The sequence below is a fragment of the Ambystoma mexicanum genome, chromosome 3q (genome assembly GCF_040938575.1).
Source record: "Ambystoma mexicanum isolate Mex_15411 chromosome 3q, UKY_AmexF1_1, whole genome shotgun sequence".
Classification (NCBI taxonomy): Eukaryota; Metazoa; Chordata; class Amphibia; order Caudata; family Ambystomatidae; genus Ambystoma; species Ambystoma mexicanum.
In genome coordinates this window covers 1,091,004,041-1,091,027,673 of record NC_090926.1, presented here as the reverse complement: position 1 = coordinate 1,091,027,673, position 23,633 = coordinate 1,091,004,041, and the positions used below count along the sequence as shown (strand labels likewise).

The window sequence follows — 23,633 nt, the reverse complement described above, 5'->3', positions numbered from 1 at the left end:
TTGAAGCCCCAGGAATGACACAAGGAACCGCAGTCATCATGGACCATTACTGAGCATGTGGATCCAAGGCATACATAAGACTGGCAAAAAACTGGGGAGGCATATGCACACTGGTGAACGTCCATGTTCCTGCACTAGTGATCCCCAAAAATGACCTGAATTTGGACAGCTTCCCAAAAGCAGATGCTCACCTGAGAAAAAGGAGAGCTGTGGAACTGAGATACAGGATGAAGAGAGAACATTACTTCTCTGCTAAATCAGAAGAGGCAGTCCATGCACTCCCATATGAACACAGGCTGTTGAGCCTCACCTCAACAGTGTTCACCACAATGCTCTTGCCGCACATCCAAATTGGAATGAATGCTAAATGGTTGCAGATAACCAGATGGGAGTTATTGCAGACCATCAATACCACTATAAAAGGATTCAACGCGATCAAAGAAGAACTGAGAGCAATCAGACTGATGACCCTTCAGAACAGAATGTGCTTGACATTATCACAGTGATGGATGGAGGTGATTGCGCAAAAATAGGAGAATCGTGTTGCACATTTATACCATCGCACGATGAAGAAAATGGAACCCTAACAGAGGCCATAAGCATGTTGACAAATCTAAAGAACCAGACGATCGATGAAACGGATGAAGTAGACGATGACAGCTGGTTTGGGAACCTATTCTCATGGGTCCCACAATGGATGGCTGATATATTCAAGTTTCTGGAAGCCCTGCTAGTAATGATACTACTAGGGTTCTGTGTTATCAAAATAATCATCACACAGTGCCAGAAAACTGCAAAGAAAGCCATTGGGATGAAAATCATGGTGGATGTCGAACCAGGGTGGAAGCCCAGAGACCTGACTGATGAAGAAATAAGAGACTTTGTGAAAGCCAGTGAATTTGCGCCAGATGGAACAGAGTTCACATATCCTAAGAAACGAAGAAGGTATGAAGGAAAATGGATGTACTGCAGCCCAAATGGACAATGTCAGCTAATGGCATTTAACAAAGACGAACATGTGAAAACAGCAGGGAGTTTGAGAGGGGTGATAACAATATGGACTCCAAAGACTCACATATTCACACCATCATGTACAAACACTGAAGACGATGAACATGACACCAGAGGATCAAAGGAAATAAATGCAAAAGAGATCGCAGAATTGGTTGATGAACCGACCAGAGGGGGGAGTTTAGAGGAGGTCCCAGACATGGCCTGCACCCCTGCCTCCCATTTTGAGGTACCAGTAAAATACTCGCCAAGGTACGTGACGTATGAGGAGCAAATTAACCAACAGAGAACCGCGCTGGGAGTCTGCCCAGTGTATATCAGAAGATCCCTACCTGTTGAAGCGCCCATAATCAGACAACCATGGCCAGCATGGTACCCTATCAGACAGCCATACCAGCCGCTGATAAGAAACAAGGAGTACCTACAGACGGTCCACAAAGAGACCCAAGGAGCCATAAGGGAGGGCCAGTGGAAATTATACAAGGGCCTGGGCAGGCACGTAAGTGAATGAAAACGGCTATCAAGGATAACATGCCAGTGCGAGCAGCTATGAAAAGGAGAAGTAATGGACACAGAAAAGAGACAATGTTGAAATGTAATGTAAGGAAACATCGCTATGGGGCAAGATAGAAGTAGCCAACTAGTTAATGCGTGTAAATAGGCTTGGAACGCAAGAGGCTAAGAAAACGATACTGCCTTCTATGCTTAGTAGAATAATAGAAGCACCATGCGCCAACTATATATCTACCTCAAGAAGCACCTTATACAAGTGCAACTCCATTTTGTAAAGCAGAAATGTGCCCAGGCTGCCAGAGTCAAGAGAAGGAGCGGAATCGAAACTCAACAAAGAGCGGCTCATGTCTAGGAAATCGAGGTCATCCAGAGAAAGGGAGGAGAGTGTCAGCTAACAAGACTCAAACTTCAGAGCATACCAGCCTGCCCCATGAAGGTCAAGATAAGGGGGCCCATGCAGGTGGCGAGGCTAAAGAAGAAGCAAATACACGAAAAGCTTGGAACTGAAGCAGATTCATGGTGAATTAACACGTGACCAGCCAGGCGCGAAGAAGTACCACCGTCTGATGTCATCCAGAACCCAGGATGCCATAACTTTTCCCGATAAGAGACTACAGTTTCGAGGCCATGCTCAGCCAACTAATTGACACATTGCCCTAAAACAATGATTGATGGAAAGGAGGCAGGTTGAATCCTGAGGTACTAGGCACCTGGGTGTCCATTCTGCATGCTGCTAATTAAAGTGGAGATTTATGTTTAGGGGTGTAACTTGCCCAATCACAATGGACCGTGTAATCTAGGGTCCTATAGACACTGTAACCAATAGGACGTCGTACTCTTAGTGACGTCAATCACGTGTGATGTAGAGGGTTGGGCGTAGATGCCCACCCAATAAGAGTTATCCAATCTGCATGTTCCGTTACCATATACAGATATAACACCTATACTTAAGTTACCTTTCCTAACCAATTATATTGCATGATGATGTTTTATAGAATTAGACGTCAGTGGTGACGAGTTTTGCCTATAAAAGTGGTTGTTTGACTGAAGTTCAAGGAAGTTGGAGCGAGACAGGTGATCGCAATGCTGCTGATTTCCATTTGTTTCTCTGATGTACTTGTCATTAAACGGACTTCCATTTGCAAAATTACTGAGACGTGTTGGAGAAAATGAATCCTGCACCCCCAGTCCTCACATGGTGCAGCTATCTTGTCTTACAGGTACTTGAGGGTGTGCACTGATCTATGGGCCTGTCAGTGAAAACCCCGCTCCTCAGTACACTTGGTAGCGTGAGGATGGTTACGGCCATTGATTATTGATTATATAATACTAAGACACCTTTAGACCGATGGCACGAAGTAACTCTAGGCCTTCACCAATATCACGAGTCCTTTCGCCATTCCGGTTGAGTAGACTGAGAAGCTTCCCGTGGACAATGATAGAGTAAAACTTCAAAAACTGCAGTGGGTCTGAACGAACCTTCCTTCCAAGCATAACACTTCTCATTTCCACGGGCAGCCAATCGGACGAAAAAACCTTAAAAGGCTGGAAAAGGAAGGGGCGGTGATCCAGAAGTTCCAGAAAGGAAAAGATGCGAGCGGTGAGTGAAACAATAAACTTGTTACTTTGGCAAATGTCTTGTAGTCATTAGAGCAAGTAAGGGAAAGGTAACGGTGGGTGGCGGGGAAAAAAATAAAATAGTTAGAAGTAGAGAAGACTGTACATATATAAGGGGTTAATGATTTGAGTATGTGATTCGAGTATAAGATAAAAAGTGATTACCGAGGGGACACCCGAGATAAAACGAAGGATTACCGGTGGGGGAACACCCGAGAGAAAAACGAGAGGATACCAGGGGGGCACCTGAGATAAAAACGTAAGGATTCGCCTTATTCCTGCGCTATAATACAGCGGTCAGAAGAAACGTGAACTCAGAGCCCACAGAGGTATGACAATTAGACTACGGTTATGTTTAAAGATGGCACTAAGGGAGTTGAATCCTGCACCCCCAGTCCTCACATGGTGCAGCTATCTTGTTTTACAGGTACTTGAGGGTGTGCACTGGTCTATGGGCCCGTCAGTGAAAACCCCACTCCTCAGTACAACTGTACTCCGGTCCAAATCAAAATCAATGACCATTCACCCTGTGTCACTATGTGCTGTTCATGCACTCTGTGTTCTATGCATATTTTCTTTCTGTGATCAATTATATGCATGTAGTTTGTGCTGTTATTCTGCATTGCATTCCATGTATGTAAAGCGTCTCCCGGTGGTGTGCATCGCATGCAAGGCAGGTGAGTTCCACGGACAAGTGAGTGCATGGCATTTGCTGACACTTCAGTGGTGTTTGCATGGGAGTGGGGCACTGTGTGTATTCACTCTGGATTTATTAACCTTTTGCTCAATCACTATTGCTCGAGGGTGTCATTACTCACCCTGGGCTTATTCCAATGATGGTTATGATCATATAAATCTGATGGATTTCTGGGGCCACTGTTCACTGTTTATGATAACTGTGCTTTCTAACTGTCTGTCCGGCTTTCATGGTTGTTTATGAGTGTGTAGCATGGTCAACAGTATGTTTTGTCTTGGGATCCTTTTGAGTTAGAGAGAGCATGCTCGTCCACAACTTGGTTCGTTTGCACGACCTACTTGTCTGACCTTGTTTTGAGAATCCAGATTATTTTGAATTGAATTGTCAGAGCAGTTTTTTATGACTGGTAATTGTTTTGAAAATACATGTACATATATTTGTCAGGCTAGAGAATCGTGTTATTTTAAAAGATGCTTGGTTATATTTGTTGAAATCCGGGGATATATTTGAATTGGAATCCAACCTTTTTTTTTGGGATTCATTTGTTGTTGGAATTTGTGCACAATTTTGCCGAGCTTGAAGACTGAGATCTGCATTGTTTGGAGATGTCGAAGGCTCGTTTGAAAACTTACACCACGAGATGTGAGAATTTGTTGATTGTTGAGAAACCCGAAAGGTTAATAGTGAATGATGAAGCTTCAAAAATAGAAATTACACCATATATTGTTGGCTTGCGAGCAATAATGTATCGTCTCAGAAATATGATTGAGAACTGGGATAGACCAGCAGCAATATATAGAGAGGGCAGAGCCCCATTGAAAACATTGGAAACTGCAGCAGAATGTAGAGGGGATAGTGTCCCATTGAGAGTCCCATTGAAACCATTGACAGCAGCAGTAATGGGAGGGAACATAGTTCCTATGGGAGAAGGGGTAGTGGACGAAGCAGTGCAAGAAGGAATAGTGAAGATTGCCCTTGAGGAGAAGCAGTTATCTAAGGGAGATTTGTGTGAAGTGAAGGTTATGTCACAATGATGGGCTAGTGTGACACAAGCATGTCCCACTGATAGAGCAGCGATTCAAGAGATTGCCACAACAGCAGGGCAACAGAATTTACAAAATGAAGAGATTGTGGAGGAAACAGATATGCACAGTTTGCAAGAGGAAATGCATAGAGGGATTTCCTTTGTAGATTTGCACTGTGAAGGGTTCAGGTGTGGAGATTTGCCTTTGAAGACACATTTGCATGGAGGGAGTTTCTGGAATGGGATGGGATGGTGAAGATATTTGATTTGAAGGAGAGTGAGTTGAATGAATCTTGCGACACTTGGTTGTTCTGGAAAGCAGACTTTTGTTTTTATGCAGACTTTTGTTTTCAGTTTGCCGAGAGAATGCACTAGGAGATCTAGTGTTTATGAGAGATTAGGGATTGCACTGAAGTGCGCAACATCATCAACAGACTGTTTTGAGGGAATAGGCCGAGAACACACTGTTTGCTTATTGAATGTGAAGAGCACGATTTCAGCCGACTGCTGTTTTGAATATGCAGGAAGCAGTATCGATTTGAATGAAGTCCATTTGTGTTGTCAACTTGAAGGGATTCTGCAGAGTGAATCCGACATGTTGAAATGGGAGTCTGTGGATAGAAAATATGTATATGCCACAGAGTGTAATGCAATTTTGCCATTTTTGAATTTGCGATTTTTGGGTTATGTGAAATTGACTGTCCAGTTTTGCTTTTAAAAGCATAGAAATGCATCATGCAGACATGGACATAGAGACAGGCCATGGATAGACAGAGGGGCAAACTGAATCAGACTGATACATTGACACTGTAGTGAATAATGGGCAGACACTGGGATAGTAGTATTAATGTCTTTTGTGAGACATTGGCAATTTAGACCTAGCTATGGAGAGCATTGCACTGACCAGTGATGTGTAATGCTGTTTGTTTTGGCTTGTATACATCTGAAATCTGAGAAAACTAATACCTGCACCTTTTTGTCTTTCCTTGAGATATACCTGGAAAGAGATGCCGAGACCAGACCTTGATTGACTGCACGCGAGACCATGATCTGACCAGACTGTGAATGATGATGCATGACGACTAACTGACCGGAATTGACCAGACCTTGATGCCGTTTGTTCGAGATCCGTGATGGCTGACCATTCATGATGGCTGGCACTGACATTGCATTGACATTGGGTCCGGCTGTTCTGAAGCCGCACAGACATTTGGCTTTTGTCACCTTGTGATGTGACACCATCCGACTTTAGCCACATTTTGCAGCAAGACTTCTGGGGAATGTCTCTTTTGAGGCCTTGGAGTACGAGCTTTGTCAATGGTTCTATTCCGAGAAGTACGCAGTGTACTTGCTGCCTGACTTCCAGGCAGTTTGAAATGGCATGGGAAGTGAAGATCCTGCATGTTGTGAGAGCCGACACCTTGCAGCATCCTGTGCCAAAGATGAAAGATGTTCAGAATTTGCAGCGATACCGTGATATGTCCTGCTTTGAAATCTGCAGCGAAAAGATAATCTATCTGAAATGTCTTTACCTTGTGACCCAGAGGACGGAGAGGTCACAGGCTTGGGGCTAGGGAACAGGAGGAGAAATGCAAATGAACTGGAAGAGAGGCTCTGGTTATGCATTTGGGTTCCCGGTGTGAAGATAGTCTGAAAAGCAGTGAAGTTCTTTGACTTTTGTGGGAGTGAGCGAGAGGTCATTGATCCAACACAATAGTGCTTTGAAAGCTGCACTTGACAGACATCCAACGTTGGCCAGTCCCTCAATGTGAAGAGGAGGGGACTGGCATGGAATGCCATGGCTGGAGTGTGCATGACAGTGCTCTGATATGAATCTTTGGCCTATGTGATGTACCATTGCATTGCTACTGGAGAGTTGTCATCTGAATGGTTCTGAGACACCACTGTGAATGATATGCACAGTATCAAAAGGATAGACCTGGGAGAAGTAACTGAGGCACCAACGGAAGTTTGCAACTCAGTGAGCATGTTCTGCTAATCGTTTGCCTGCAGAGCCCCTATGCATTGAAGCTATTGAAATATATCACTGAACACTGTCCGTTTGCGAGGACACACACATGGGTTCCGTTTGCTGATGGAACGCTACTACTTTTACTTTGGGCTATGCTTTGATGCCCATCCTTTGCTTTGCTGAACACATTCTTTTGTTGACATTGCTTTGTTGACATTCCCTTTGCTGAACACTGATTTGCTACACCTTTGGCACTGATCCGTATGACATTTTGCACAGATGTGCGGGCACACATACTGTTTGGCACAACCTGAACTGGCTGACTGATTTGTTCACAGACTGACATGCAGTGAGAGACTGGACTCTGGGGTCCATGAGGAGAACAATGAACTAGAATTTACTGGAATTGGCCTGCTTGGCCTATGTGATCTGACCTGATTGTTTGAGCTGGCTTGTTTGGCTACTGACCTTGTCACCTGTAAACCGTTGAGACAATGTAACTGAATTGACTCCATCTTGATGTCCACAGTACACATGCATTGTCCATGCTGAATTTTCATTTTGAATATATCTGCTTTTAGAATGAATGCCACAGTTGGCTTGACTTTTTGCAATCACGATGTTTGCTTGAATTGCTACTTAGAATAATGCAATGTGTTGCACTTTCTTGATTTGCAACTAGAGAAATATGCTGAAGTGAACTTGCATTAGAGAGACTTTGGGTAGGCCGCAACTTTCTTAGTTTTGTTTGCCACTTTGAATTCTGACCCGCTTGCAGAAATGCATTTCGGATTTGACACCGATAGGGTGCAGTTTTTGCATTTGGGTTTTTGCATCATTGAGGGAATGTCCATGATAGAATGCTTTTTGAGAAATAGAATTTTTTCTTGCTTTAGGGTTCCATGTTTTGACCACACTGATTAGAAATCTGATTGATCTGATTAGAGATTGTTATCTAGATTGTTGTCCGAAATTGGCTAAATGACAAAAGAGGAGTTTGTTAGTCCAGATAAAATACTGGGACTGATTAAGTTGTCATTAGCCATTTCAGACAAAGACAGATATATCCATTATATCCACATTGTTATGTTGCATTTGAATGCCACATTTTGTATGCATTTTGTTAGAGAAATAGGCTTGTCATATGAAGGCCTTGTTTAGACATATTATGTTATGTTGGCATTAGGCACGCATTTATGTGCACTTAGAAATGTACATTAGTCCATTTTATGTAGCGCTTGGTTTGAGAGAAATTTGCTAGGCACTATAGAATGAATGAAACTGGCTCTCTACGCCATTCTGAGACAGTTAGCAGCTCCACTCTGTGCGCGGAAGGATTGTTATGTGTTACACTGAGTTCGAAGAATGGCAACAGATAAGAGGTAGCTTTTGGCCTAGTAGAACGAATGAGGAGCTAATATTGGTTTGTTCACAGACAGCGACAGGGTAGAGGCATTTGCAGGGAGTGAGTTGCTTTTCACAAACAGAGGGATTTTGGTGGAGAGAAAGGAACTCATAGCTGAATGGGAGGATGGTATGTATTTGTAACACAGAGAGAGAAGGCCACATGTACAGACAGAAAGACAAAATATGCCTGTTCCATCCTGTTCCTTGAATGTCACAGTGACTTAGAGACATTTGCATACGTAGGGCGACATTTTGGCGCTTGCTTGACAGAAGAGAAAATGCTTAGCTATGAATTTTGACATGTTACCATATAGATGTATGTACGTCACTTAGCACTATAAGCAAGGGTGAGGGTTTGAGCAGAAGTAGAAGCTTTTGGGGAAGCAACAGAGAAGCATTTTGGGATGCAAGAGAGGCTTTTGGAGAATTGGCTGACATGCAGCTTGGGAGAGCAGACTGGGAGAACAGATGAGAGCAGAAATTGAGATCGATCTGGCAGAGACTAGTTGGTAGGAGACCAGACCAGACCACTGAGGGGCCAAGAGAGAGAGGCCCTGTGCGAGGCTAGCAGGGAGAGCTGAGCAGGAGAGAGAGGCTGGGACGATCAAGCACATCAGAAGGAGTGTATGGGTTTAGGCCTAACTGATTAGACTGGGTTGTTAGGACATGGGAGATTTGCACACACTGTAAATGGGATTGACACACTGACTCGAGGGGAGATTCATGCAGGCAGATTGTCTCATGAGAGAGAGTGCTGATGTGCGATGTGTGGTGATGGGAATGAGAGATGCTGATGCTTAGCGTTGTTGTTATTAGCTGTTTGTTATTAGCTGTGTTGTTACTAGACTGCAATGCATTGTAGATCCAGCAGGACTGGGTGAATAGGTTTCAATAGGTTGCTATGCATAGAAGCAAGAAGAGATGGCAATTGCAGATTGCATTCACTTGCATTAGTGCATTAAATGTAGATTGCATCCAAGCATAAGGGGTTGCTTGCAAATTTGGTTTTGCTAGTAGTGTGTTTTACCATGCTTTGCTGAAGCATGAATAAATGTATTCCTTTGTTATAACTGCATTGACTTGTGTGTTTCATTTTCGTGTCCATTTCTTTGTATGTGGTTTGTATGAGTGTCCTATTTGGCAGTAACACAGTGCAGTGCACACTGCCCTGAGGTATTTGCTGAGAGATATATATTTGCTGAGATATTAGGCAGTAACAGAGGTCAGATTGCACCACCCCCACCCCTCCAAGGTAGATTTGTTGGAGTTTCACAAAATGGTCACCCACATGGGGCTAGGCCAAAGATGATATTTTGAATTTTGACAGCCCTTGCCTGGGTTTTGGTGGTCTGGTTCCTGCCTGCACTTCCGCAGTGTTCCCTGATGCATTGCAGGTCCGAAACTGCAGAATACAAGGCAGTTGGTTGCAGCCATCTTTGCCTGACCGCATCACGGTCAAGGCCAGGCAGACTTGTGCTAGTATTCTGCACAGCATTGCCTAGCAACCATGCCCACACATACAAAAGCATGAAGTAGACGCAGCTCAACGTGTCTCAACACTCTCGTTGCTCACTCCTGTTCCCTTCTTCTTGTTCTCTGTGCATCTCTCCTGGAGGTTTCCCTGGGCTCTGCCTTCTTGCTCCTTACCTCCAAGCTACCTGCCTTCTTGCTCCTTGCCTCCCAGCTCTTTGCCTACTTGCTCTCTGCCTTGTTGCCCTCCTCTACTTGCTGCCCTGTGGTTTCTCTTGCCTGACCACCCTGTGCGCTATACCTGGATTCCCGGTTTTTAATGCCTTGCACTGTTTTTGTACCATGTAAATATCACTGGGTTTTCGATTCTATGGTGCAAGAAGTAGCTTCCTGTCTCCTGCCTCCTGGTATATTGTGGTTAAAGGGCAGTGCTTTTATGCTCCACCTCTTCAGTTCCGGGTCAACCTTGGAGGAACACTGTGGCGGATACTTCACCTCAGACTCCAAGATCAGGTACGTGCCAACGCACCCTCCAGCTTGACAGACACTCAGAGCCACTTCCAAGTCAGCATGTAGCTGCCCCCAGCTCATACCCTGCTCTGTAGGCAAAACACAGGTACCCAAAAGCACACATAAGGGGTACAAGGGTGTACACCCACCCATAGGTGCCATAAGGGTATATCCCATGGGTGTTATTCACCAAAAGATAAAATGAAGGGCTGCACTGCCAGAGGTCCCGGTAGGACCTCGGTGGCAGAAAACATAAGGAAAAGGCACACAGAGAATTGGTACGACAAGGACTAGGAGGCCCTGCCCCTCAGTAAGGCATTTGCAGCATCACACCTTTGTATTAACATGATTGTGTATCCCAGGTGTATACGAAGCAAGGAGTTTACCCATCCATAGTTTATAATGAGTTTAGTGATGAAACACCAACCAATCAAAGGGGGATTGGATAGGTTCTCTGCTCATGAAACCTTTTAAAGTAATGGGTTGAAATGGCACATTTTATGAAACAACTGTTAAAAAGCCATTCAACTTACAATCCGTTTCTTAGGGTAACCCATTAACAATCCCTGTAGATGCAAGTCACCAACCGTACACAGGAGTGTTTCACAACAGATGTTTGTGCTGCTTTTTCCCGCAATGCATTACAAGATGTTCACTGTAATACACACTTCATGATGCCTTTATTCACATTGTATGCATCACTACGTCTCGACTTGACTGCTCGATTGACTCAAGCAGAAGCATCGTCTTCACCCAGCATGAACGCCAGCTCATCCTGCTGGAAGTCATCAACTCACCTGTCTAGAATGCCAACTTAACCCAGCTGAAGCATCCTCTCGACCGGGCTAAACCCATTGGCAGCCATCGACTAGACCCATCTTGAGCGCTGACTTGATCCACTGGGAGCCACCTCTAGATGCCTTCTTGACACTGGCACGCCATTGGAACAGCACTACTCAACCAGCTCTGCAGTTTAGCACCCAGAAGCCCAGCCTGATGCTCCTGGGCGCCAACGACAATAAACTAAAGGAATTAGAAGTGGCCCTGTCCCCCTGGCTTGACCCTAGTAACTAATAAATCCCCCTTATTTACCTTTTTTTTAAAACATCATCATTAAATTAGACATTTTGCTGCTGAAGTGTTTGCCTGAGGACCCCTAACTACAAACCCAGAAATCCAGATTATTTTAAAGCCTGCTTTCTCAGTGTTCTTCTTTACACGGGTAGACCAGTAAAGAGTTGTATTAGTTGTGGGGGATTTCGCTAGTCTATTTAAATATCCTATTTTTATTGACCCTTGGTTGGACAATCTTTTGTTTTGGTGCCACCTTACTATTGTGGTTTGGTTTGCTTATATGCCTCCTCACGCCCCTTGTGAAAAGTAAGCCTGACCTCGGTCCACGTTACCAAAAGTGGTGAATAAGATATGATTTCGTAGAAGTGTGGGGCTGAGTAGGAGCCATTTACTCCCGCAAAACAGTGGTCATTTCGTCACAGAAGGCTTTCCATGCCTAGAGAAGGAAAGGTCAGCTTCCTTCTCATTGACAGTATCCACCATCCAATGTGTTTGTGTAGAATAACTACACTCTACTCCAAGCACAGAGCAGAGCGATAGCCAACATACTGCACTTGTTAGCAAGCACAGCTTGCATTTACAATCACCTCAGGCCAAGTCAAATATACACTTCAGAGCAAACTCCGCAGTGGCTCCTTCAGCCAGGCGGCAAATAGGGCTTTTCTGACCCCATTATCACATGGGGGGAAAACGAAAGGTGGGGAAGGAGTACTTATCAGCAGTATCTAAATAGAGTACACTCTAGTACGTACTAAAGAGGAAATGCGTCTGGAACACTTTCAAGAAATGGTACACTTTTTGGAAACTAGGTGGTAATATTGGCATACATTAAAGCAGTGGTCTCCAATGTGTGCCTCTCTTGATGTTTTGGACTACGACTCCCGTTGTCAATCACGATTGCCTATGCTGGCTAGGGCTGGTGGGAGCTGTAGTTCAAAACATCCGCAGAGCCAGAAGGTGCAGCCCCCTGTTTTGGAGATTCACAAAGCACTGTTGATTGACACTCTGGCTGGTAAAGATGCTTGAGTGGGTTATTGTGTGTGCTTCAACACTTTCGGTGTATGGGCTTTCCTCACACTCTTCCATCCATTCTCTGGCTATGTCTTTGGCGGTCTTTTAAAGGCGAGGAATCAGCAGGATAAATGTGTTCATCAGACCTGTAAGATAGCTCAGCGGGTTAATTGCTCGCTGTTGAGATGTGTGTGTGAGCTGCAGGTCTAATTATACATGAACACGCTCTTTGTGCAGCATTTGGAATGAGCGTTGGAAGGAACTTGTGCTGATCTACACCACGAGGGCTGTCAGAAACACGGAAGCAAGGCGTTTTGTTTGCTAGAGACGTTCCTGTCACTTAATATTGTAATACATTTGACAGAAAGGGCAGGGTTTATTAACAGAAAGTCGCGCCCAGTTCCCGCAAGTTATTCTTTTAGAGAATGCGACACTCGCCTCAGTCTTTCCTCATAGCCATGGCGGCCGCAGAGCCCGAGAGAACGCTCCAGGAAGAGGTCTCCTGTTCTATCTGTTTGCACTATTTCAAAGACCCCGTGGCCACCGACTGTGGGCACAACTTCTGCCGCAACTGCATCACGAGGCACTGGGAAGGGTTAGGGACAAATATCACTTGCCCTGAGTGCCAAGAAAAGTGTGTAAGGGAGACCCTAAGGACCAACAGGCACCTGGCTAACATTGTGGAGAATGTGAAACAGCTCCAGATTACCCAGGGAGTATCGCACGAGGAGGAGGAGGAGGACCTCTGCAAGGAACACGAGGAAAAGCTGACGCTGTTCTGCAGAGAGGACCGGCTGCCCATCTGCGTGGTGTGCAGCCGCTCCATACAGCATCAAGAGCACATTGTGGTTCCCATCGAGGAGGCTACCCTGGAGTGCAAGGTAAGTCTACAACTTGCCGGGGATTATTTATTTATTTATAATTTTAGTATTGCGCATAAGCCCGAGCACGTAGGCAAAGTAGCGCCAACAAGACAAACCCCACAACAAAACAAACAAAAAATTAAAATAAATATATATATATATATATTCAGTGAAAGAACTTTGTTAAAGGGACGTTATGGTTAAGTTGTGCTACTAAAAACCTATGAAATTCAGTGAAAAAACTTTGTTAAAGGGACATTATGGTTAAGTTGCGCTACTAAAAACCTATGAAATTCAGTGAAAAAACTTTGTTAAAGGGACGTTATGGTTCCAAGTAAAAGCGAAAAACACTTGAAATTCGCCAGTTATGGTAAGCTAAGCAACCGTACCTCACACCACCACGGTGCACTCGTAAGACTGACACCCAGGACATCAAAGATGGCATCACAAATGTCATTGATGACATCACTGATGAAACCCGCTTTTTTCCTTTCCTGACATATCTAGGCCAAATGATTTTCTTCAGTAACAGTCAGACACTAAAAATTGTAAATGTACTATATTTGTAGACGTATCCTTCAAGTAGGTTCTTACTATAATTCCCTTAGGGTCCAGTCATATCATATGAAACATATACATAGGGGAAGACACAAGCTTGAAAGACAGCAATCCTTTTTGTGCATTAAAATTATCAGTAGAGTTATCAGCACTTTCTGATACTTTTGATGTTTTTTTATTACTGTACTTTCCCTGTATATACTCATATTTTTATATGTTGTACTCACACTATTTTCCTTAGGGTCCAGACACATCATGTGATATATATAGAATATAGATAGGGTAAGTAACAGCTTTGAAACAGAGCAATCATTTCTCTGCATAAAGGTAATCAGTTAGGTTATGAACACTTTCTGCTACTATTGCTGTTTCTTTTTCTTACTTCAATTCCCTTGTATATGTTCATATTTGTATCTGGTATTGTCTCTTTGTGATTTGTCCATAATAATGCAATTATGTAGTAAGTGGGTTTTATTACCTACTTATCACAAGTTTCACTGTACGCAAAACTCTAATATGAAAACAGTTATCATTTCACTATTCAACATGGCAAGCTTATGAATATTGCACCTCCATCATGTATGCTGCACACAATGCCTATGTTTCAACATGAGTACCTTAGTATACTGGATTGAAGTTAATAATGTAATGCTATTTAAATCAATGCATAGCTTAATGCACTGATTAGCACTTGATATTTATTCCAATAATCTTTGACATTTTTTTTATTAACATTACACTAAGAATCCCTTGTACAGACTTTTCATGAAAGGTAAATGCACATGTGATGTCATCAGTGATGTCATCAATGACATGTGTGATGTCATCTTTGATGTCCTGGGTGTTAGGCTTAGCAGTGCACGGTGGTGGCACGAGTTATGGTTGCTTAGTTTACCATAAATGGCGAATTTCAAGGGTTTTTCGGTTTTACTTGGAACCATAACGTCCCTTTAACAAAGTTTTTTCACTGAATTTCATAGGTTTTTAGTAGCGCAACTTAACCATATCGTCCCTCTAACAACATTTTTCACTGAATTTCATAGATTTTTAATAGGGCAACTTAACCATAACGTCCCTTTAATAACGTTTTTTCACTGAATTTCATTGGTTTCTATTAGTGCAACTTTACCATAACGTCCCTTTAACAAAGTTTTTTCATTGATTTTCATAGGTTTTTATTAGTGCAACTTAACCATAACGTCCCTTTAACAAAGTTTTTTCATTGAATTTCATAGTTTTTTATTAGTGCAACTTAACCATAATGTCCCTTTAACACATTTTTTTAATTGAATTTCATAGTTTTTTATTAGTGCAATATAACCATAACGTCCTTTTCAATGGATGAAGACCACTAGCATCCTAGGTTCTCAAAGTGGGAACCTGGGGTGGTAAAAAAAAGGTTTTTCTAACCAAACCGGAACGCCTGGAAAATCTTTTACCAAGATAGACACCATGGAAAGGGAAGGCAGGGTGTATAAAGAGAACACAACAGGGCATTGGTAGGAAGGACCAGGAGGGAGACACGGGGCATGAGCGGGGGGTGGGGGGTGACAGGAGGGAGACACGGGGCATGGGCGGGGGGTGGGGGCAGCAGAAGGGAGACAAGGGGCATGAGTGGGGGGTGGGGGGCAACAGCAGGGAGACAAGGGGCATGAGCGGGGTGGGGGGTAACAGGAGAGAGACACGGGGCATGAGCGGGGGGTGGGGGCCAACAGCAGGGAGACAGTGCATGAGCGGGGGTGGGGGGAACACGAGGGAGACATGGGGCATGAGAGGAGGTGGGGGTAAGAGAAGAGAGACATGGGCATGAGCGATGAGTGGGGGCAACAAGAGGGAGACACGGGGCATGACCAGGGGGTGGGGGCAACAGGAGGGAGACACGGGGCATGACCGGGGGGTGGGGGGCAACAGGAGAGAGACACGGGGCATGAGCGGGGGTGGGGGGCAACATGAGAGAGACACAGGGCATGAGCGGGGGGTGGGGGGCAACAGCAGGGAGACACGGGGCATGAAAGAGGGTTGGGGGTAACAGGAGAGAGACACGGGGCATGAGCGGAGGGTGAGGGGCAACAGCAGGGAGACACAGGGCATGACCGGGGTGTGGGGCAACAGAAGGGAGACACAGGGCATGACCGGGTGTGGGGGGCAACAGGAGAGAGACACGGGGCATGAGAGGGGGGTGGGGGGTGACAGGAGAGAGACACGGGGCATGAGAGGTGGGTGGGGGTAACAGGAGAGAGACACGGGGCATGAGCAGTTGTGGGGGGCAACAGCAGGGAGACACAGGGCATGACCGGGGGTGGGGGGCAACAGGAGAGAGACACGGGGCATGAGAGGGGGGTAGGGGTAACAGGAGAGAGACACGGGGCATGAGCGGGGGTGGGGGGTAACAGGAGAGAGACATGGGGCATGAGCGGGGGGTGGGGGGCAACAGCGGGGGGACATGGGGCATGAGCGGGGGGTGGGGGCAACAGCAGGGAGATACAGGGCATGAGCAGGGGGTGGGGGGAACACGAGGGAGACACGGGGCATGAGAGGGGGTGGGGGGGTAACAGGAGAGAGACACGGGGCATGAGCAGAGGTGGGGGCAACAGCAGGGAGACACGGGGCATGACCGGGGGTGGGGGGCAACAGAAGGGAGACATGGGGCATGACCGGGGGGTGGGGGGCAACAGGAGAGAGACATGGGGCATGACCGGGGTGGTGGGGGGCAACAAGAGAGAGACACGGGGCATGAGCGGGGGTGGGAGGAAACAGCAGGGAGACACGGGGCATGTGAGGGGGGTGGGGTGTAACAGGAGAGAGACACGGGGCATGAGAGGGGGGTGGGGGGTAACAGGAGAGACACACGTGGCATGAGCGGAGGGCAACAGCAGGGAGACACGGTGCATGACTGGGGTGTGGAGGGCAACAGGAGAGAGACACGGGGCTTGAGAGGGGGGTGGGGGTAACAGGAGAGAGACACGGGTCATGAGCGGGGGAGGGGGTAACAGGAGAGAGACACGGGGCATGAGCGGGGGGCAACAGCAGGGAGACACGGGGCATGAGCAGGGGGTGGGGGAACACGAGGGAGACACGGGGTATGAGAGGCAGGTGGGGGGTAACAGGAGAGAGACACAGGGCATGAGCAGGGTTGGGGGGCAACAGCAGGGAGACACAGGGCATGACCAGGGGGTGGGGGGCAACAGAAGGGAGACACGGGCATGAGATGGGGGTGGGGGGTAACAGGAGAGAGACACAGGGCATGAGCGGGGGGCAACAGCAGGGAGACACGGGGCATGAGCAGAGGGTGGGGGGCAATAGCAGGGAGACACGGGGCATGAGAGGGGGGTGGGGGGTAACAGGAGTGAGACACTGGGGATGAGCGGGGGGTGGGGGCGACAGAAGAGAGACATGGGGCATGGGTGGGGGTTGGGGGGTAACAGGAGAGATACACGGGGCATGAGCGGGGGGTAGGGGGTAAAAGGAGAGAGACACGGGGCATGAGCGGGGGTGGGGGGTAACAGGAAAGAGACATGTGGCAAGAGCGGGGGGTGGGGGGCAATAGCAGGGAGACACGGGGCATGAGCGGGGGGTGACGGGCATCAGCAGGGAGACACGGGGCATGAGCGGGGGGGCAACAGGAGAGACACACGGGGCATGAGCGGGGGGTAACAGGAGAGAGTCACAGGGCATGAGCGGGGGGTGGGGGGCAACAGCAGGGAGTCCCGGGCATGACCGGGGTGTGGAGGGCAACAGCATGGAGACACGGGCATGAGCGGGAGGTGGGGGGGCAACAGGAGAGAGACATGGGACATGAGCGGGGGGTGGAGGGCAACAGCAGGGAGACACGGGGCATGACCGGGTGTGGGGGCAACAGCAAGGAGACACGGGGCATGACCGGGGGGTGGGGGGCAACAGGAGAGAGACACTGGGCATGAGCGGGGGTGGGGGCAACAGCAGGTAGACACGGGGCATGTGCGGGGGGTGGGGGGAACACGAGGGAGAAACGGGCATGAGCAGGGGGTGGGGGTAACAGGAGAGAGACACGGGGCATGAGCAGGGGTGGGGGGCAACAGCAGGGGGCATGAGGGGGGGTGAGGGGTAACAGGAGAGAGACACGGGGCATGAGCGGGGGTGGGGGGCAACAGCAGCGAGACACGGGGCATGACCAAGGGTTGTGGGGGGAAACAGCAGGGAGACACGGGGCATGAGTGGGGGTGGGGTGTAACAAGAGAGAAACACAGGACATGAGCGGGGGGGCAACAGCAGGGAGACATAGGGCATGACCGGGGGGGCGGGGGGCAACAGGAGAGAGACGCGGGGCTTGAGAGGAGGGTGGGGTAACAGGAGAGAGACACGGGTCATGTGCGGGGGTGGGGGATAACAGGAGAGAGACACGGGGCATGAGCGGGGGGTGGGTGCAACAGCAGGGAGACACGGGGCATGAGCGGGGAGTGGAGGGCAACAGCAGGGAGACATGGGGCATGAGAGGGGGGTGGGGGGAACACGAGGGAGACACAGGGCATGAGAGGCGGGTAGGGGGTAACAGGAGAGAGACACGGGGCATGAGCAGGGGTGGGGGGCAACAGCAGGGAGACACGGGGCATGACCGGGGGGTGGGGAGGCAACAGAAGGGAGACACAGGCATGAGATGGGGGTGGGGCGTAACAGGAGAGAGACACAGGGCATGAGCGGGGGTGGGGGGTACCAGCAGGGAGACACGGGGAATGAGCGGAGGGTGGGGGGCAATAGCAGGGAGACATGGGGCATGAGAGGGGGGTGGGGGGTAACAGGAGAGAGACACGGGGCATGAGCGGGGGGTGGGGGCAACAGGAGAGAGACACGGGGCATGGGCGGGGGGTGGGGGGTAACAGGAGAGAGACACGGGGCATGAGCGGGGGGTAACAGGAGAGAGACACGGGGCATGAGTGGGGGTGGGGGGTAACAGGAGAGAGACACGGGGCATGAGCGGGGGGTGGGGGGCAACAGCAGGGAGACACGGGGCATGAGCGGGGGGTGAGGGGCAACAGCAGGGAGACACGGGGCATGAGCGGGGGGGCAACAGGAGAGACACACAGGGCATGAGCGGGGGGTGGGGGGTAACAGGAGAGAGACACAGGGCATGAGCAGAGGGTGGGGGGCAACAGCAGGGAGTCACGGGGCATGACCGGGGTGTGGAGGGCAACAGGAGAGAGACACAGGGCATGAGAGGGGGGCGGGGGGTAACAGGAGAGAGACACAGGGTATGAGAGGGGGGTGGGGGGGTAACAGGAGAGAGACATGGGGCATGAGCGGGGCGAGGGGGGCAACAGCAGAGAGACACTAGGCATGCGCGGAGGGTGGGGGGCACCAGCAGGGAGACACGGGGCATGAGCGGGGGTGGGGGATAACAGGAGAGAGACACGGCGCATGAGCGGGGGGTGGGGGCAACGGCAGGGAGACATGGGCATGAGCGGGGGTGGGGGGCAACAGGAGAGAGACACTGTGCATGAGCGGGGGTGGGGGCAACAGCAGGGAGACACGGGGCATGAGCGGGGGGTGGGGGGAACACGAGGGAGACACGGGGCATGAGCGGGGGTGGGGGATAACAGGAGAGAGACACGGAGCATGAGCGGGGGGTGGGGGCAACAGCAGGGAGACATGGGCATGAGCGGGGGTGGGGGGCAACAGGAGAGAGACACTGTGCATGAGCGGGGGTGGGGGCAACAGCAGGGAGACACGGGGCATGTGCGGGGGGTGGGGGGAACACGAGGGAGAAACGGGGCATGAGCAGGGGGTGGGGGGTAACAGGAGAGACACGGGGCATGAGCAGGGGTGGGGGGCAACAGCAGGGGGCTTGAGCGGGGGGTGAGGGGTAACAGGAGAGAGACACGGGGCATGAGCGGGGGTGGGGGGCAACAGGAGGGAGACACGGGGCCTGAGCGGGGGCTGGGGGGCAACAGCAGGGAGACACGGGGCATAAGCAGGGGGTAACAGGATAGAGACACAGGGCATGAGCAGGGGGTGGGGGGCAACAGCAGCGAGACACGGGGCATGAGCGGGGGGTGGGGGCAACAGCAGGGAGAAACGGGGCATGAGCGGGGGGTGGGGGGTAACAGGAGAGAAACACAGGGCATGAGCGGGCGGGGGCAACAGCAGGGAGACATGGGGCATGACCGGGGGGGTGGGGGGCAACAGGAGAGAAACACAGGGCATGAGCGGGGGGGCAACAGCAGGGAGACATGGGGCATGGCCGGGGGGGTGGGGAGCGACAGGAGAGAGACACAGGGCTTGAGAGGAGGGTGGGGTAACAGGAGAGAGACACGGGTCATGAGCGGGAGGTGGGGGATAACAGGAGAGAGACACGGGGCATGAGCGGGGGTGGGTGCAACAGCAGGGAGACACAGGGCATGAGCGGGGGGTGGGGGGCAACAGCAGGGAGACACGGGGCATGAGAGGGGGTGGGGGGAACACGAGGGAGACACGGGACATGAGAGGCGGGTAGGGGGTAACAGGAGAGAGACACGGGGCATGAGCAGGGGTGGGGGGCAACAGCAGGGAGACAGGGGGCATGACTGGGTGGTGGGGGGCAACAGAAGGGAGACACAGGCATGAGATGGGGGTGGGGCGTAACAGGAGAGAGACACAGGGCATGAGCGGGGGTGGGGGGTACCAGCAGGGAGACACGGGGCATGAGCGGAGGGTGGGGGGCAATAGCAGGGAGATACGGGGCATGAGAGGGGGGTGGGGGGTAACAGGAGAGAGACACAGGGCATGAGCGGGGGGTGGGGGCAACAGGAGAGAGACACGGGGCATGGGCAGGGGGTGGGGGGTAACAGGAGAGAGACACGGGGCATGAGCGGGGGGTAACAGGAGAGAGACACGGGGCATGAGTGGGGGTGGGGGGTAACAGGAGAGAGACACGGGGCATGAGCGGGGGGTGGGGGGCAACAGCAGGGAGACCCGGGGCATGAGCGGGGGGTGAGGGGCAACAGCAGGGAGACACGGGGCATGAGCGGGGGGCAACAGGATAGACACACGGGGCATGAGCGGGGGGTAGGGGGGTAACAGGAGAGAGACACAGGGCATGAGCGGGGGATGGGGCAACAGCAGGGAGACACGGGGTGTGGAGGGGGTTGGGGGGTAACAGGAGAGAGACACGGGGCATGAAGGGGGTTGGGGGTAACAGGAGAGACACACGTGGCATGAGCGAGGGGCAACAGCAGGGAGACACGGGGCATGACCGGGGGGTGGGGGGCAACAGGAGAGAGACACGGGTACTTGAGAGGGGGGTGGGGGTAACAGGAGAGAGACACGGGTCATGAGCGGAGGTGGGGGGTAACAGGAGAGAGACACGGGGCATGAGCGGGGGGTGGGGGGAACACGAGGGAGACACGGGGTATGAGAGGCAGGTGGGGTAACAGGAGAGAGACACAGGGCATGAGCAGGGGTGGGAGCAACAGCAGGGAGACACGGGGCATGACCAGGGGGTGGGGGGCAACAGAAGGGAGACACGGGCATGAGATGGGGTGGGGGTAACAGAAGAGAGACACAGGGCATGAGCGGGGGGCAACAGCAGGGAGACACAGGGCATGAGCGGAGGGTGGGGGGCAATAGCAGGGAGACACGGGCATGAGCGGGGGGTGGGGGGTAACAGGAGAGAGACACGGGACATGAGCGGGGGGTGGGGGCAACAGAAGAGAGACATGGGGGATGGGTGGGGGGTGGGGAGTAACAGGAGAGAGACACGGGTCATGAGCGGGGGGTGGGGGGTAACAGGAGAGAGACACGGGGCATGAGCGGGGGGTGGGGGGCAACAGCAGGGTGACACGGGGCATGAGCGGGGGGTGAGGGGCAACAGCAGGGAGACACGGGGCATGAGCGGGGGGGCAACAGGATAGACACACGGGGCATGAGCGGGGGGTAGGGGGGTAACAGGAGAGAGACACGGCATGAGCGGGGGATGGGGGCAACAGCAGGGAGACACGGGGTGTGGAGGGGGGTGGGGGGTAACAGGAGAGAGACACGGGGCATGAGAGGGGGTTGGGGGGTAACAGGAGTGACACACATGGCATGAGCGGGCGGCAACAGCAGGGAGACACGGGGCATGACTGGGCCGAGGGGGGCAACAGGAGAGAGACATGGGGCTTGAGAGGGGGGTGGGGGTAACAGGAGAGAGACACGGGTCATGAGCAGAGGTGGGGGGTAACAGGAGAGAGACACGGGGCATGAGCGGGGGGTGGGGGGAACACGAGGGAGACACGGGGTATGAGAGGCAGGTGGGGGGTAACTGGAGAGAGACACAGGGCATGAGCAGGGGTGGGGGGCAACAGCAGGGAGACACGGGGCATGACCAGGGGGTGGAGGGCAACAGAAGGGAGACACGGGCATGAGATGGGGTGGGGGGTAACAGGAGAGAGACACAGGGCATGAGCGGGGGGCAACAGCAGGGAGACACAGGGCATGAGCGGAGGGTGGGGGGCAATAGCAGGGAGACACGGGCATGAGAGGGGGGTGGGGGGTAACAGGAGAGAGACACGGGGCATGAGCGGGGGGTGGGGGCAACAGAAGAGAGACATGGGGCATGAGTGGGGGGTGGGGGGTAACAGGAGAGAGACACGGGTCATGAGCGGGTGGTGGGGGGTAACAGTAGAGAGACACAGGGCATGAGCGGGGGTGGGGGGTAACAGGAGAGAGACATGGGGCATGAGCGGGGGTGGGGGGCAATAGCAGGGAGACACGGGGCATGAGCGAGGGGGCAACAGGAGAGACACACAGGGAATGAGCGGGGGTGGGGGATAACAGGAGAGAGACACAGGGCATGAGCGGGGGGCAACAGCAAAGAGTCACGGGGCATGACCGGGGTGTGGAGGGCAACAGGAGAGAGTCACGGGGCATGAGAGGGGGGCGGTGGGTAACAGGAGAGAGACACAGGGTATGAGAGGGGGGTGGGGGGGTAACAGGAGAGAGACATGGGGCATGAGCAGGGGGTGGGGGGCAACAGCAGAGAGACACGAGGCATGCGCGGAGGGTGGGGGGCACCAGCAGGGAGACACGGGGCATGAGCGGGGGGTGGGGGGAACACGAGGGAGACACGGGGCATGAGCGGGGGTGGGGGATAACAGGAGAGAGACACGGGGCATGAGCTGGGGGTGGGGGCAACAGCAGGGAGACACGGGCATGAGCGGGGGTGGGGGATAACAGGAGAGAGACACGGGGCATGAGCTGGGGGTGGGGGCAACAGCAGGGAGACACGGGCATGAGCGGGGGTGGGGGGCAACAGGAGAGAGACACTGGACATGAGCGGGGGTGGGGGCAAGGGCAGGGAGACACGGGGCATGTGCGGGGGGTGGGGGGAACACGAGGGAGAAACGGGGCATGAGCAGGGGGTGGGGGGTAACAGGAGAGAGACACGGGGCATGAGCAGGGGTGGGGGGCAACAGCAGGGGGCATGAGCGGGGGGTGAGGAGTAACAGGAGAGAGACACGGGGCATGAGCGGGGGTGGGGGGCAACAGGAGGGAGACACGGGGACTGAGCGGGGGCTGGGGGGCAACAGCAGGAGACACGGGGCATAAGCAGGGGGTTACAGGATAGAGACACAGGGCATGAGCAGGGGGTGGGGGGCAACAGCAGCGAGACACGGGGCATGAGCGGGGGGTGGGGGCAACAGCAGGGAGAAACGGGGCATGAGCGGGGGGTGGGGGGAACATGAGGGAGACACGTGGCATAAGCGGGGGGTGGTGGGCAACAGCAGGGAGACACGGGGCATGACCAAGTGTTGTGGTGAGACACGGGTCATGAGCGGGGGGTGGGGGGTAACAGGAGAGAGACACGGGACATGAGCGGGGGGTGGGGGCAACAGCAGGGAGACACGGGGCATGAGCGGGGGGTGGGGGGTAACAGGAGAGAGACACGGGGCATGAGCGGGGGGTGGGGGCAACAGC

The 23,633-nt window shown here is 51.7% G+C and overlaps 1 protein-coding gene across 2 annotated transcripts in view; it reads left to right on the top strand.

Annotated features, from left to right (window-relative positions):
* Positions 1–12,752: 12,752 nt before the first annotated feature.
* LOC138447634 (E3 ubiquitin-protein ligase TRIM39-like) overlaps positions 12,753–23,633 on the top strand; it is a 218,124-nt gene continuing 207,243 nt past the window's right edge. For both annotated transcript variants that reach the window (XM_069603838.1, XM_069603837.1), the window contains exon 1: positions 12,753–13,187. In XM_069603838.1, the coding sequence (XP_069459939.1) occupies positions 12,765–13,187 (423 nt within the window). In that variant the 5' untranslated portion in view covers positions 12,753–12,764. The remainder of the gene's footprint in view (positions 13,188–23,633) is intronic.